Here is a 15,305-nt window from a genome sequence, read left to right as displayed (position 1 = left end):
TTTTTTTGCATTACTTTATTTTTCTTTCTTTCGTTAAAAATGATTAATATGTACAGTTTAGTTTTTCTTTTTACCATGATTTGAATTTTCAGCAAACTCTTTTATAAAGAATATTAATATATTTATTCTTTTCTTTAATGTTCATAAGGACAAAAAAAAATCCTAACTAATCTAGAGTTCGATCTAGAAATAAATAAAATTTGTTTAACAATTATTTTCATTAAGAATTAAATTTGAGTATTATTTTAACGTTCAATCTTTAACTTTCATACATTAATCACTTGTGTTTAAATTATATCATTAATTGAGATTTATGTTTTATATTTTATGATTCTTTTATAAAGAATATTACATTTTACACTAACAAGAAAAAAATTACATATTACAAATTTATCAAAATAAAAAATGGATAAAAAATTTTATAGAGAAAAAATTCAAATTTTGTCAATTTTACAAGAACACAAAACATATGGGATCTGTGAAAAAAAAAAACTTTAAGGACATATGAAATCAAAATCAAAACATGTAAATGTATATATGCATGTAATGTAACAGCACATTAATTCCTGCAATATGAGTTCTCAAGCTAATCTATATATAAGAATAAAACAAATTAAAAAAAGAAAAAACTAACGTAGAATACCCCAAAATAATAATCATCCCAGAACAAATTTTCTTCCATCCCTTCATGATTTGGTTGATAGGTACGTTTCTGCATGATCATGTTCTTGCTGTTGTTGTTGTTGTTCCTCTTGGAGAGAGAATGCTGAGAGAGGAAAAGACCTTGCAATCCCAGAGGAGTTGGCGAACGTTATCTTACCGGAAGCAGGGTCATCCACGAAGATCTCGGAGATGCTGACCCATATGAAGAGCTCTTTGGTCTTGACACCCGTCACCCTCCGCATGCGGTGCTCCTCCACGAACGCCGTCACCTCCGTTGCGTACGAGACGGTGCGTCCGATGGTGGCGAAGCGGTGCTCCTTCTTGTGCCTCTGCTTCAGCCACACGAACCCCGTGGTGCGGTTGTAACCCATCTCCACGATGTTCTCCAGCGGGAGCAAGCCTCTTGGGAGGAGAATCTCGTCCAAGAGGAGACGTGACTTTTGCGTGCACACCGCTTCGCCCTCGTAGATCTCAGCTTCCTCGCGGTGGTGCTCTATTTTTGCGGTGGCCATTGTGGTGGGGTTAACGGGAACACCACAATTAACGTGGGAAATTATGTTTAAGGTTTGGTTATGGGATTCATTGAGAATTTGAGATGAGAAGTTTCGGTGCAACTTGCTTTGCTAGAATTAGAATGTTTGTGCTACCAATGGTTGTATGGTACTTCCTTCTTCCAAAATAATTATAAAAAATATAATATTTTAAAATAATTATCGTTTTAGTTTTTAATATAATATTAGTTATTTTTTATAGTATTAATAATGAAAAAATATAAATAAATTATTATTAATATAAGATTATTTTTATAAAATTATTATTTTTCTTCATTATTTATTATTAATTTAGATAAAATAACTTAAGGATAATAACTATTTTAATACGAAAGAAATAGTAATTAGTTAGTTATGATACTGACCAGCGATTTGGATTCTAGCATGGGGTAGTGTCATTCGGACCAGGCTCGCATCATTAAGAGACTAACATAAATTATTCAAAATTGTTCACGAAATTATGAATGGCATTTATTATTAAATAAAATGATTTTTATTCTATAATTCTCTATAAATTTCAAGAGCTTAATTTTTAGGGTCTCGTTAAGTAATGTTTTTAAGGAATGAAAAGTAAAATGTATTTATTTTAAAAAATTTAGGAGATCACAAAAAATAAATCATTAGTACAATTGTATACATCCCAATAAAAAAAATCTATTTTTATTTTAAATTTCTTAACATTTGCTAATTTTTATATATTAAAACTGTAGACTATTAATTAATAAAAATCATAATAGATATTTTATGTTTTTAAAGTGATTGATCAATAAACTTATGATATGATAATTTATGATTAAATAATAATATAAAATCTCTTTATATTATTAGTGGACTATTTTCTCAAATTGTAATTAATAATAAAGAAACATCTATAGAAAAACATAACTATTTTCTCCAATATCTTTCAGGAGAAATAATATTACTTGAACCAAATAAGACTATCATACACAGTAAAATGTTTCTTCTAAGTATTCAGCATATTTTAAACTTAAACTTAAAGATAACTAGTTTGATAACAAAATTCTAAATCAATTGATCTAGCTGTTACGTAGTTACATTTTAAATTTTAATCATGATTTTCTTATGTCCAAAATTATGTGTCTATCCTATATATCTCTCATTTTTTTTTATCATATTATTCATCACATTCTTCTTTTTTTTATCTTTCTCTTTTGCATTTAATCGGAGGGGGTTTGAAAGAAAAACATTTTTTGCTCAAATTTTTAATACCTTTGCAAGTGCATGATGAGCTGTACTGAAATTAAATTTTAATAATTGGCATTATTGTTATGCGATTTTCAATATAAAAATTACGTAAGATACTAAAAATAACGTTTGAATAGAAGTTTGCACTACTTTATTTCTACATTAGTATTTTGTAGCACTACGCACCTTTTTATATTATACTACTTCACAATATTATATTTTTTACTTCTCTTTGTTACATCGATCAACCCCTCTTTTCCTTATTTTTTTTCCGTACGTATTTCTTTTTTATTATAAATAAATTATATAAATATTTTTTCCTATTTTGATTTTCTACATTCTTTTCTTGGTTTAGATGACGTTGAAAAAGTATGAAAAGAGTGAGCGATACGTTTATTCGAGATTTTCAAACTTTTTCTGTTCTAAGCTACCTTGGGATTACCACGTCTTCTTATTTAAGAAACAAAACATTTTGATAATGATTACATTAATTCTTTGCACAATTTACAACAGCAAGTGCACAATTCAATGAATAAAAAATTTGAGCAAAAACAAATAAATCCAAAAGAGAAGAAAGAGGAAACACTCCTGCTAGCTTGTAACAGGCTGTGAGATTTTCTCTACAAATAAGAGAAGACAAATGTTATCAAATGCTGTTTGGATACTAATTAAAAGATTTAAAGTAAAAACATTTTTATTTGAAGATAAAATTGTTTTCTTATAATTTTTATATTAAATATTTTTTTCTTAATTTTTTAATCAGTATTCTAAGAGGACTAGTTAACAATACTGGTAAAAGAATAACAATACTTGTAAAAGAATTGTTTTTCTTTTTCTCCAAATATATATCTTTATCGATTTTTTTCATTTTTAATCTGCTTAACACTTTGTTAAAAGACAAATCCATCTACTAGACTCTTATCTTTCTTTGTTTTTTGTCCTCTTTTCTTCTCTTATGGGGTCATTAATCATTTGATGATTCCCCCCACATTATAGAAAGATACTTTTGGCACTTGCTGCAACAACTTCCATTCACATACAACAAATCAGGGTGTGCCCTTTTGGTTCTTCCTGAACTGAACACTTTCTTCACAGTGGTCCCATCACTGCTCTTGAGATTGTGTCTGTACTCCACTGCCACCTGTTCAAAAACTTCTACCTCAAACATGTTCAGCTTCAGGTTGGGCTTCATGTGATCTCTAACAAATGCAAAAGGCAATTGGTCTCTTGGGTTAAATGCCTGCAACTCATTGAATATGAGGCAGGAGAAGAGGTTACTGCCAAGTCCATGCCTCCTTAATATCAAAGCACTATCTGGTACATCTGCCAAAATCAATTAAAAGAAATACCATAAATTTTTAGGTATAGAAGATATGGCATATAGGACTGTTTATTGTCCCTCTTATGTTTTTATTATTATTTTTATTTAAATAAATTTTATCTGAAATGTCATTCTTTTTTATTAATCAAACCAGTAGTAATTTAAAAAGTTTTCATATAATTGAATATTTGAATTAAACATATCATATGCAAATACTGAATGACAATGAACACTCCTTCGTTTTCTGTATGGGCCTTGTTAGGAATAAGGATGATAAACATAGCATATGCAAAATGACAAAGATGATTAAGCCAAAGAACAAAATTACGTAAAAAAGTGCATGAGTTCACCCATTAATGTTTTAAAGACTGAAATTGTTAACAAAATATGTAATGTAACAAAAAATGGAGCTACTTGGATGGCAAGATCCAATAATTTTGGGACACATTTGACGGTGTAACAACTACAACTTCTGGACCATGATTTTGGAGATCTACTTTCATTATTGAAGTTTAATGCAACTTTTCTTCCTACTTGAATATGAAATGTTGTTAGATCATAAGAAAACTAAAATCTTAGGCTTGCTTTCTTGTAATTGAAAGGAAACCTAATACAATGGCAGCTTAACTTTGATTAGGTGCCAACGTCCCCAAGCTAAGACCTATGATAAGTTTCACAGTTCCATGTCACCAAAAAAGAATTGATTAAGGACAACTAGGTCAACAGAAAAGAACTACGTACCCCATATGGAAGAAACCTTGTAGTCACAAGCCTTCACCACTAAAGACATTGCAAGGCTTACGTACCATATTATATTTATGGTCAATGGCGGTGCAAAAGTTCTCACATTCCTTAAACTAATAAATGCCGTCACGCTCTCCCAGATTGTAACTTCAAATTTAAGTGTGTATTTGCTAAAGTCAAAAGTATGTTGTATAAAACCTTTTCTAAGGTTCGTGCTATAATAGACTTAAATATGAGGCATGAATTTGGATTGGTTTAAAGTTTATGTTCACTTGCCCTGGCAACAAATTGTCATAAGCTTAAGCTATCTCAATCAACTTTTAAGGTGCATTGTTTCAAATCTTCAACACACATAAAGATGGGCATTTCTAGATGTTACAATTGTAATTTGTAAATAACAAAGTTTGCAATTTTGAATGACAAATGAAGGCCCAGAATTCATGCTAGAAATTAACATTAAAAAAAGTATAGTTACCTGACACATAGGGTTGTTTGTTGGGACTCCATGGTTGCAATCCATTTTCACAGTATGTCTCCATTTGTTCCTTCAAGGCGTTGACATCCAACAATTTCTTCCATCTTGCAGTTGCCATTGCTTCTTCCATGGTATGAACATAATAAGGGTGTTTTGATATAGCCATGTCTACATTTTTAGATATAACAAGAGAATGAATCAACAATAACGGATCAACCATTAGTTGCAACTTTGCGTCTATCCAAATGCTGAAGTGGGAATGTGGGAATAACCTATGGACTAAATACTTTGGTATAACCCCATTCATTGCTGGGTTCTGATACAAATTCTCTTTTGCAACCTTCACAATCCTCCATACACCTATCTTGTATTCTCTTGAATTTATTGAAACCAATCCATGATGTTCAAGACCTTTGAGGGTAACATCATCTACAAACATAAAAAAACACACTTCTTGCAATGTATTGGACCCAAGGCCCTTCGGTTGACGAATTTTATCATGATCATTGAAGATTGCTGAAACCACAACCACACTGTCACACTTCTCCATCGCAATTCGATCTACATCAAGAGAAAAAGCATATAACATTAGTGAATTACTATGAAATATCAAACTAAAAAAATGAGTTGAAAACGACGGATTCATCTCCTTTAATTTGCACTCACAGTTGTTGATCAACAAATATTGTGATAAAATCAAATACAAAAGTAACAAAATTGAAAATTAATTATAATTTTAACAGTTGATTTTCTTATTATTGTAATTATTGTATTTTATCTTCTAAAATGTATTTCTCTCACAGGGCAAAATTGGATGATTTCATTGGCACTATGATCTCATTAATGTAAATAATCTCTGAAAAATATTTATCTTTCTTCATATCAATGAATCTCAGTGACATGTTATAACCAATCAAAAGTTGATGGTTGAATATTTCTAGGGTGAATTGAGATCTGACTAGTGAATTCACGTGTAACTGACCGGAATCACTAATTGGAAATTTCTTCAGAAATCCGCATGGAACTTCCGTGCTATCATTTTGGTGATCAAAATAAGAAAACCTCGAAAGGGTGTTGAGATTCCCCCCAAAACTATCCAAATTCCCTTGCATATACCGCAGAGCCCCTGAATAGCCTACATTGTTATTGCGGCAATTCTTGATCTCCTTCACAACATCCGAGTAATCTGAATTCACAATCCGCGACCCATTAGCAAAAAGTGATTATCTTGATCACGTAAACGAGAAGAATTCATGCGATGGGATCATGGGTAGGTTATTGGTAATGGTACCTGAAAAGAAAACAGGGGAAGAACATGTAGAACGGGTGGTTGACACAGCGTACTTGTGCTCCCCATAGGAAGAAGGGTAAGAGAAGAGAGAATTCTGAACGGGATCCGAAGGGGACGATCGGAAGAAACATTTGGATTGGGACAGAGAGGTGTAGAGAGCAAGGAACAGAGTGGTGAAGAGATAGAACAGAGAAAAACAGAGGAGCTTTGAGTGGAAGATAAGAGGTTTAGAAGTTCTTATTAGCCTCCCCATAATAAAGTGATCTTCTTTGGGGATTTCTTTTGCATGGGTTTGGTTTGTTCTTGTTTAGTTTTGGTTCCACTTTGTTTAGTGAGAATTGAATTGATGATGATGACCCACTCAGGCCATTACTCATCAACTTCAACAATATAAAATTTGTGAATTTGTTTAATTTTTTAAAATATTTATTTTATTTTTTCACTGCTTTTTTAAGTATTTCTGTTAAAAAAATTATTTTCTACTTATTTTGATAAATAAATCTTATTTTTCTATTAAAAATTATTTTTAAAAAATTATTATTTTTTAGTTTAAACAAATCAGTCCTTTATTCCTATCTAGGTGGGTCTTCTTTTAGTGAGCTACTTCCATGACACAAGGCTCGTATTGGTTAAGAATGGGTAAATATATTATATATTTATCTACTCAACTCTTTAACTAATTTAAAGAAAGTGAAGCTGTGAGAATAAATGCAATAAATTAAAATAAAATGTATTATTTAGCACCATCAATTTTTTATTTTTTGTGTATTTTTTTTTCTGATGTAGTGTATTTATATTTAAAAGAACACAATTGTTCTCTTAATCATTTCGGCCACTTTAAAGGGTGGAAGAGGGTTACGTTAGAGAGATTTCAAATTATATAATAATTATACAAACTATTATATAGTTTAATAACTTTTTTTAGCTAATTCGATACCAAAATTGTCATTGAATTGAAAATTCATATCATATGAAACATATATACACAAGTGTTAAGAAATTTTGAAAACTTAAGCAAAATTCATATTAAAGTTTAACTTAATAAAATACATAAATTTTAATTTAATTTTATTTTTTATCTACTACAACATTATTGCTCAAAGTTTATAATAAAAATGTAACTCCTGCTTGTATCCATGACATTATATCAAGGGAAAGCATCTTATTATGATGCTGTAAAAAAAAGCTTATAATAAAATGTTTTTAACATTTCACTCTTAATATATAAAACAATAAATTAATTCAATCTATGCATAACATAGTTAATATTAAATACGATTAAAGTAAATTTAATTTTAAAAAACTACTTTAAATAATAAAAAATAATTATAATTGTCAATATTATTTTAGAAGCTTACATGAATTTGAAAAATAATGCTATCTTTTGTTATAATTTAACACTTTTATTGGAGAATGAAATTCTTTTCTATTTTCACTTCTTATCATTATTTTTAAAAATGAATAAAGATCCTTAATATTATAATACTCACTAGAACTTTTTTTTTTTTCAAAATTGACATGTACATAACAATTTTTTAATTCATCCTCTCGTTCAAGGTTTTCGATTTTAAGGATAAAAAAAAAAAATCAAACACGTACGATTTGATAAGATGAAAAATATTCAAATTAGTTGGCTTTGAAGTTCTAATGAATGAAGAAAATCCCTCTAACGCATCAGTAAGGAAGAATGTGGGATCAGGATTTGGAGTAATTTATAGAGATCAGAATGGAGATATGTTTAGCAGCTGCATCTCTATTCGTTCCTAACTATTATGAAGCACTATAGCAGAGGCCTTAGTACATGACTGTGTGCAGCTATCTAAGCTTGGTAGTTTAATTTTCATTCTGGGTTATGCTAATATAATAGGTTGGTCAATAGACTCATTGTGTCTTTGTATACAAAATTGATTTTAAATTAAATTAATTTTATATAATTGATTATTGTAGAATTAATATTGGTAGAAGTAAAAATTATTTTTACTTGTTTCAACTCTATCATGATTTTTTTTGCATCATAATTAATTTTACTATAATTTTAAAAACAATCCAAACACAAAAAAATTTATGAAAATCAAAGTTATTCCACCTTACCATAATCTACCATAATTTTAGAGCTTATCGAAACACACACTCACTCATTTAGCTTCTACTTTTAAAGAAGTGTCTTGGGACACTTCTTGGTTAATAAAGCATCATCTAATTCAAAAAAAAATTATTCAATATAAAAGGAGAAATTAACACCAATGACCATCTATGATATTGTTACTATCTGAACCTGTAGAAAACTTTTTATTTTCAAAATCAGCACAATTAAGTCTCGGTGAAACTGTAAAATCATATTTTATTAAAATATGTATCTCCGGTAAATTTCTTTATGCATATAATTACATAATTATTGTATGCCGGGAGTTTTTTTTTTTTTTTGTAAGTTTTGACAACAATGTAGTGAAGATATATACAACAATTAAAGAGTTCATGAATTTTCATGGTTTTGCCTAGCATTAGCTTGTAGAAGTCGATCCACGTGACGTTTAAAATGATCAAAATCGATTTCACGACGGAAAGCTGGGTCTCGTACTACGATGAATTCATCCCAATGTTGTTTAGCTTCTTTTATGCTCCCCAGCATTTGGTATATAATTGCCTGTAAAATATTTAAAAAACAAGGTAATTAATTAAGCATGAGCCAATAAATTTAATATTAGTAGATATAGTACACTTCTATAAGTGAGCATGTATGTACCTTGAACAGTGGGCGTCGTGCATCTTTAAGCGATTCATCTTTCAAGCATTTACATTTCAGGGCAGTTTCTAAATCTTGTTTTCCTCCCTGCCAAACGTTAGGATTAATCTCACTTTTCATGGATAATATAGGAATTCATGTGAACACATTAGCTAGGGTTAACCTAATAATAGGCATGAGCCAAAAAATGAACATGTGTATGTATTTTTCAGCATCGATACCAAATAATATGTTTGACGAAAAAAAGTTCATGTTATTAGGTTGAGATTTAAGCATGAATATTTAAGAGGTCCATTCAATAGAAGATATTTCAGTAGATAGCTAGTCACTAGCCAGATTAATTGCCATTCAATATATTATTGGAAAATTGAAATTAGATACCTTGTAGATTAGCACTTCTACGAGCAACATTTCAATCTCGTAGGCTTCATGTGGTTTATCACTGGCCTTTTTTAGCGCCTGTGCAAGTATATTCTCTGCTACACCTTCCTTTTCACTGTTTTCCAAATCCTCTACATTTTGCTTCAATGTATATTATAAGAGAGCTCTTAGTTCAAATATAGCAAAATCAATATCTGACTAAAATTTATTGAAAATTATAAATTGTTGTGGTCTCACTATTCATTTTAGGATTATTTTGTAATTTAAGAGTGAAACCTATAAAATTTTGTGATTTTTAATAAAGTTTAGTCAATAATATTAAGAGTGCTAAACAGATAACGATACTACTTATTAGCATTCCTATTTTTTATATATTTCTTCTTCTCTATTTCACTCCTCATTCAAACAAAGCATAAATCCTATGCTTAATTTGCAATTCAATATTTATTCCACCAAGTTTCAGAAAATTATGATACTTTGCAAAGCCACTTTGTTAACTAGTCCATAAATCTGGAACAAGAACAAGCTGGTAAAATATATTAATGTGTCAAACCTGAAGAATCATTAAATCAGGAAGTTCTTTCTGAAGTTCCTGTTGAAGGGCACCTGCGCTGTCTGGAGCTGATGATATTTGAGCTTCTTTGTATGTTTCTGTCTCCAATCTATTCCATGCTCGATAGCCACCATGAAGTTCTCTAAGAAAAATGGATACAGACTTGGGCCCAAGCTTGGGCATGGACTGGGGCTCGGACTTGGGCCCGAGCGTGGGCTCAGTCTCAGGCTTGGGCTTTGGTTTGGGCCATCTCTTTAACACATAAATCAAAAGAGAAAGACCGCCGGCGGCAAGGATGGTACACGATATTTTTCCATAGTTAGAATTGATAAATTTTTTCATATCCTCACAACAACTTGGAGCAAGAGAAAAATTACAAAACTTTTCTATTCCTTTTCCTCTACGAAGGAGAAGAGTAATTTTTCATAAGGGTGTCTTCCAAATTGAAAGCAATATAAATATTGTTACATAGCTAGTGAAATGTCATCAGGTATTATGATTCTATTCTTGGCATATAAGTAAAGAAATGAATACTTTTCGTCCTGATACCTTGTTGGAAGTAAAAGATAGGTAATGAAATCAATATCTTAAAGAATCCCCCCTGCTATAAGTAAAAGATATTCGCTGCTCATAGATGATAAGTAAAAGGTGGGGATATACATCAATGCGTCAAAACCTCAAGTTAGATCCTTGCTTTTTCTACTGAATGTGGCCAATTTTTTTTTTTTTTTTTGCTTTTTTTATTTGGGGTGGATTTTAAATTATTATGGAATATGAAATATTGGGACAGGTGTTATGATTTTTTATTTTTTTATTTTTTTACAACTTCATTATTTTATTTTTTATCTTACAACTTTAAAGTTATAAGTTTAACTTTTTTTATTTTATGACTTTGAAGTCATTTTTTTTTACGTTTAAAGTTTTTTTATTAGGATTTTTTATAATAGTGCATTTTCTTTTGTTTTGCTCTCAATTTTTAAAAAAATTGTAAATAATTTCATTTATTCAATTATTAAATAAATATTTTTAATTTTACTTGTAATTATTTTTATTTAATATCTTGTATATATTTTTTATTTGATTTTATTTAATATGTTATATATTTTTTTAATATCATTTTATTTAAAATATTTTATATAACTTTTGAATATTGTTTTTAAAATATATTTTATATATTTAATATTTATATAATTTTTAATAATGTTATTGAATTTGATTTGTTTTGTAAATGAAATAAATAATATAAAATACTTAAATTTTAAAAAATTAAAATTTTAAAACACTTTAATTTAAAAATCCAAGACATTTAAATGAAAATTACATATTTTTTTAACATAATCGTAATAATTATCCATACAAATAAGTAGACCGCTAATATCATTTTTATTTTTAATGTTTCATTTTGTATTGTTCATATTATACTAATGTTTTATACTATTTTTAATTTAACAACAACTTTTATTACTAAATTATTAGATGTTGTTAATAGTAAATTTCTTTATACAAAATAAATAATATTATTTCATAAATTATAAGTTAATCTTAATAACAAAATATTTTAATATTTGTTTTAAAATTTAAGTTTTTTAAATAAAAAAATATTAAAAAAAGTTAATTAAATAACATTATGTTAGTTTTTCTATTTCATTTACAAAACAAATCAAATTCAATAATATTATTAAAAAAATTATCTAAATTTCATATAAAACAATATTCAAAAACTATATAATATATTTTAAATAAAAAAAAAAATATACAACATATTAAATAAACCATATAAAAAATATTAAAAAAATTATCTAAATTTTAAATAAAATAATATTCAAAAACTATATAAAAATATTTTAAATAAAACAATATTAAAAAAATATATAACATATTAAATAAGCCATATAAAAAATATGTACAAGATATTAAATAAAATTAATAACATCTAAAAATAAAAATATTTATTTAATAATTAAATAAATAAAATTATTTATAATTTTTTTAAAAAATTGAATGCAAAAGAAAAGAAAATACAGCTAAATAAAAAATCCTAAAAAAATTTAAACATAAAAAAATACGACTTTAAAGTCATAAAATATAAATAAAAAACAATTAAACTTACAACTTCAAAAATGATAACATAAAAAAAAATATATACAACTTTAAAGTCGTAAATAAAAAAAACTAAAGTCATAAAAAATTTACTATTTAAATAAGTAAACAAAATAATAAATCATAATAAATGTTATGACTTCTGACTCAGAAGTCATAATATCTATTTCAACTTTGTTTGATTTTTTGTAATAATTTAAAATTTATCCAAAGAAAAAAAAAATTCCCCCATTTGACTAAAAAATTCTGAGATCCTTCTCCATGAATGTGTAATATTGTGTGAAGTATGAAAATATATCGTCCCACAAAGATTTTTTTTGGCTGTTTAGTTCATTGATCAAATTCACCTCAAAATGTACTTGGAATTTATCCCACCGATGTACCAAAATAATGGGTATTTTAGTCAGTGAAAACTAAACTATAAAATCCAACTTGCGAAAACAAAATCAAAAGAAAAAAAAAAAAAACGAAGGAACACAAATAAAATAGTTGTTACAAAGTTATGATTCCCTACTTAGTGCCTACTTACAAATGTTAGTTTTATTTAAAACAACATTAATAGTCATTAATAAGGTACCTTCCAACCAGAAGTGTATTTTATGCTTGCTTCATAAATGTATTTTTTTATATTTTTTTAACTATTATTCATAATTTTTTATTATGTTTTATCTTCATAGTTCATTATGAATAAAAAAAACACTGAAAATGGAAAGGAGAAGAGATATATCGTAAAATTCAAAAGGAGAAAAGTTATATTTGAAGAAAAAGATACGTAACATTTGACTAAAAAAAGTTACATAATAAAATAATTTTTACTGAAAAATTAAGACTTAAATGTAATTTTAATTTTCTTATTTTATTCATTCCAGAATTTTAGTCCCTTTATATTAAAATTGAGAGATTTGATCTTCTTATTTTTAAAAATCTATAATTTTAGTCATCTCATTTCAAAATAGAGAAATTTAGTCATTCTATTTTAAAAAATCAGTTATTTTAATTCTTTTATTTAAAAAAATTATAATTTTAATCAAATTCTCAATTTTATCTATCTTTTATTTTATTTCTTTTGGTTCAATTAAACCTTAAACTTAACATATTCATTTAAAGTATCATTAAGAAATGGTTTAATCAATTATAAAGTAAGAAACAAATAGGAAAAATTGAATATTAAAATTTTTTTATAAATTTTCTAAAATATGAAGACCAAATATTTGTATTTTGAAATAAAAGAATTAAAATTGTGAATTTTTTAAAATAAAAATACTAAATATCTCAATTTTAAAATAGAGAGATCAAAATTATGAATCCAGTGACTAAAGTTACAAGAAAAAAATTAATTATATTTATGAGAATCACCTTTAGTGTAAAAAAAATTAAATTTCACCAAAATAAAAATAATAAACTTTTAAGAAATAGTACTAAGAATTAATGTACTTTTAAGTTCCATTTTCACTTCCTTTCAATTCCACAATCTGTTTTTTTTTTTACAGGGATAAAGAAAACTTTTTTGGTATCATTTCCTCCAAAACATTTGGAATTCGTCTTTTTTTTTTAGGTGTATTCTATTTTTGTTATAGTCTTCATAAATTTATCTAAAACTAGATAATGCCTTCTTTTCATGTAAATGTTGGGCCCAAGCAAGACTGCTAAAACAAATTGGGCTTTAAAAGCCGAACTCATCCTGCAGTACAACTTGCAAGTAAGCTTATGTTTTATTTATAAAGATCGAAAGAAAAAAAAAAAAACTTGCTTATAAAAGGCATGAATTCTGGACTAAAATTAAAATAAAAGAGATCCTTATTCAGCCCAATAAAAAATAGTATTATCCAAATCAACTGTCCTACACTAACATTAAATTCTGGGGGAAAAAAATTCCTACAACCAATTAATATTCATAAAAGTTGGCTAACACAACCTAACATCAACCAAAAGGTCTAGCTTAATTTACTATAAATTTTTTAGTATAAATGTTATTTTAATTTTTAATGTAATATTAATTTTTTTTTCATTTATACCCTAATAATATCAATGATAGCAGAACAAATTATAAATGGATTAATAATATAATGTTAATTTGTAAAATTACTACTCTTTTTTATTTTTGTATAATTTTTGTAGTTTGTGTAAAAATTATATGACAACACTTATTATACAGGAGTAATAAAGCGGGATAATTCGACCCATTTTGGTCCGTCCCATCTCTAGCCCACCAAAAATGGGTCAAGCAGGCTAGTCCGCCTTTTAATGGTGGGTTGAAAATTTTGGTCCACTCTTATTTGGAGTGGGTTGATAGATTGGTGGGTTGACATATCAAAAATGAAAAATAATTAATATCTTATTTCATAAAATTAACCAAAATGAATAAATTTAATTTTTTTAAAAAATAAGAACAAATTTAGTTAGAAAACATAAAGTATATCAATTATTCATCCTAAATTTAATTTTAATATAATTTTTCTATAAATATTAGAGAAATTGAATTTATAAAATAATATAAAAACAATAATCAATATATACATATCGATTTTTGAACAATAGTATAAACTTTTAAAAAAATACAAAATGATAACCTAAAACCTAAATATCTACTGGTATTTACATTTTTATAGAAAAAAAAATATGTATGATAAGCTGGCGAGCCCACCCACCCCGCTTTGCCATTGGGCTGTCGGGCTGACGGGTTTGGTGGGATGAACCATGACAGGTTGAGTTTTCCGTCCAACCTCACCAAATTGACAGCAGGTGATAGGCTGACTTGTAAGAAAGAGTATAATTTAAATATTTATGTAATATTTTTAAGTTTAAATAAATATAAGTTAAAAGAGAAGATTATTTAACCTGTAAAAGCATATACATCCACTACATATACATAAAACAATCGACACAAAATTATTTAAATTTAAATAATATTTTTATTTTACTTAAATAAAATTACCTCTAATAGAAAATATAGGAAATATAGGTAATACATACTAGAAAGGAAAAGAAGTACACACTTGCCGTATATATCCCCTCTTATATAACTATATTGATTCATTTTATTGATGGTCATCATCAGATTATTTCTTTTTATTGGAATGATAAATCAAAAAAATTATAACAAACTTTCATGATTTAGGTTTCATTTCCTCCCAAATCCTCTTTAAACCAACCCACGAACAAGTTGTATCATAAAAAGGCTAAAATTGTGTTGATATGGCGTGCTTCTTTCTTTTTTAATGACTTTTCTCCCCTCGTACGTGGTTTTTCTTCTTCTTAAAAACTACAAATATCCTTT

The 15,305-nt window shown here is 27.4% G+C and overlaps 3 protein-coding genes across 3 annotated transcripts; all 3 read right to left on the bottom strand.

Annotated features, from left to right (window-relative positions):
• Positions 1 to 505: 505 nt before the first annotated feature.
• Positions 506 to 1,290, bottom strand: LOC114386714. The gene has a single exon (XM_028346755.1). It carries the CDS (start codon positions 1,173 to 1,175, stop codon positions 687 to 689), a length of 489 nt encoding a protein of 162 aa, XP_028202556.1. The 5' UTR covers positions 1,176 to 1,290; the 3' UTR covers positions 506 to 686.
• A 1,905-nt stretch (positions 1,291 to 3,195) lies between these two features.
• Positions 3,196 to 6,594, bottom strand: LOC114387784. Its single transcript, XM_028347986.1, has 4 exons — positions 6,252 to 6,594; positions 5,943 to 6,146; positions 4,961 to 5,521; positions 3,196 to 3,743 (listed from the first exon to the last, which is right to left on the bottom strand). The coding sequence occupies exons 1-4, from the start codon at positions 6,502 to 6,504 to the stop codon at positions 3,385 to 3,387; spliced, it is 1,377 nt and encodes a 458-aa protein (XP_028203787.1). The 5' UTR covers positions 6,505 to 6,594; the 3' UTR covers positions 3,196 to 3,384.
• Positions 6,595 to 8,572: 1,978 nt separating this feature from the next.
• Positions 8,573 to 10,352, bottom strand: LOC114387478. The gene is made up of 4 exons (XM_028347671.1): positions 9,929 to 10,352; positions 9,376 to 9,516; positions 8,995 to 9,081; positions 8,573 to 8,895 (listed from the first exon to the last, which is right to left on the bottom strand). Exons 1-4 carry the CDS (start codon positions 10,268 to 10,270, stop codon positions 8,725 to 8,727), a joined length of 741 nt encoding a protein of 246 aa, XP_028203472.1. The 5' UTR covers positions 10,271 to 10,352; the 3' UTR covers positions 8,573 to 8,724.
• Positions 10,353 to 15,305: the final 4,953 nt, after the last annotated feature.

This window comes from Glycine soja, chromosome 15, assembly GCF_004193775.1.
Source record: "Glycine soja cultivar W05 chromosome 15, ASM419377v2, whole genome shotgun sequence".
Classification (NCBI taxonomy): domain Eukaryota; kingdom Viridiplantae; phylum Streptophyta; class Magnoliopsida; order Fabales; family Fabaceae; genus Glycine; species Glycine soja.
This window is presented reverse-complemented; position numbering and strand designations above follow the sequence as displayed.

Coding starts and splice junctions, on each gene's coding strand:
- LOC114386714 (XM_028346755.1), bottom strand. CDS start 1,175: ATGGCCACCGCAAAAATAGAGCACCACCGCGAGGAAGCTGAGATCTAC.
- LOC114387784 (XM_028347986.1), bottom strand. CDS start 6,504: ATGGGGAGGCTAATAAGAACTTCTAAACCTCTTATCTTCCACTCAAAG. Junction 5,522..5,942: donor ATTTCCAATTAGTGATTCCG/GTCAGTTACACG, acceptor CTCTTGATGTAG/ATCGAATTGCGATGGAGAAG. Junction 3,744..4,960: donor CAAACAACCCTATGTGTCAG/GTAACTATACTT, acceptor TGATTTTGGCAG/ATGTACCAGATAGTGCTTTG.
- LOC114387478 (XM_028347671.1), bottom strand. CDS start 10,270: ATGAAAAAATTTATCAATTCTAACTATGGAAAAATATCGTGTACCATC. Junction 9,517..9,928: donor CTGATTTAATGATTCTTCAG/GTTTGACACATT, acceptor TATACATTGAAG/CAAAATGTAGAGGATTTGGA. Junction 9,082..9,375: donor TAGAAGTGCTAATCTACAAG/GTATCTAATTTC, acceptor AACGTTTGGCAG/GGAGGAAAACAAGATTTAGA.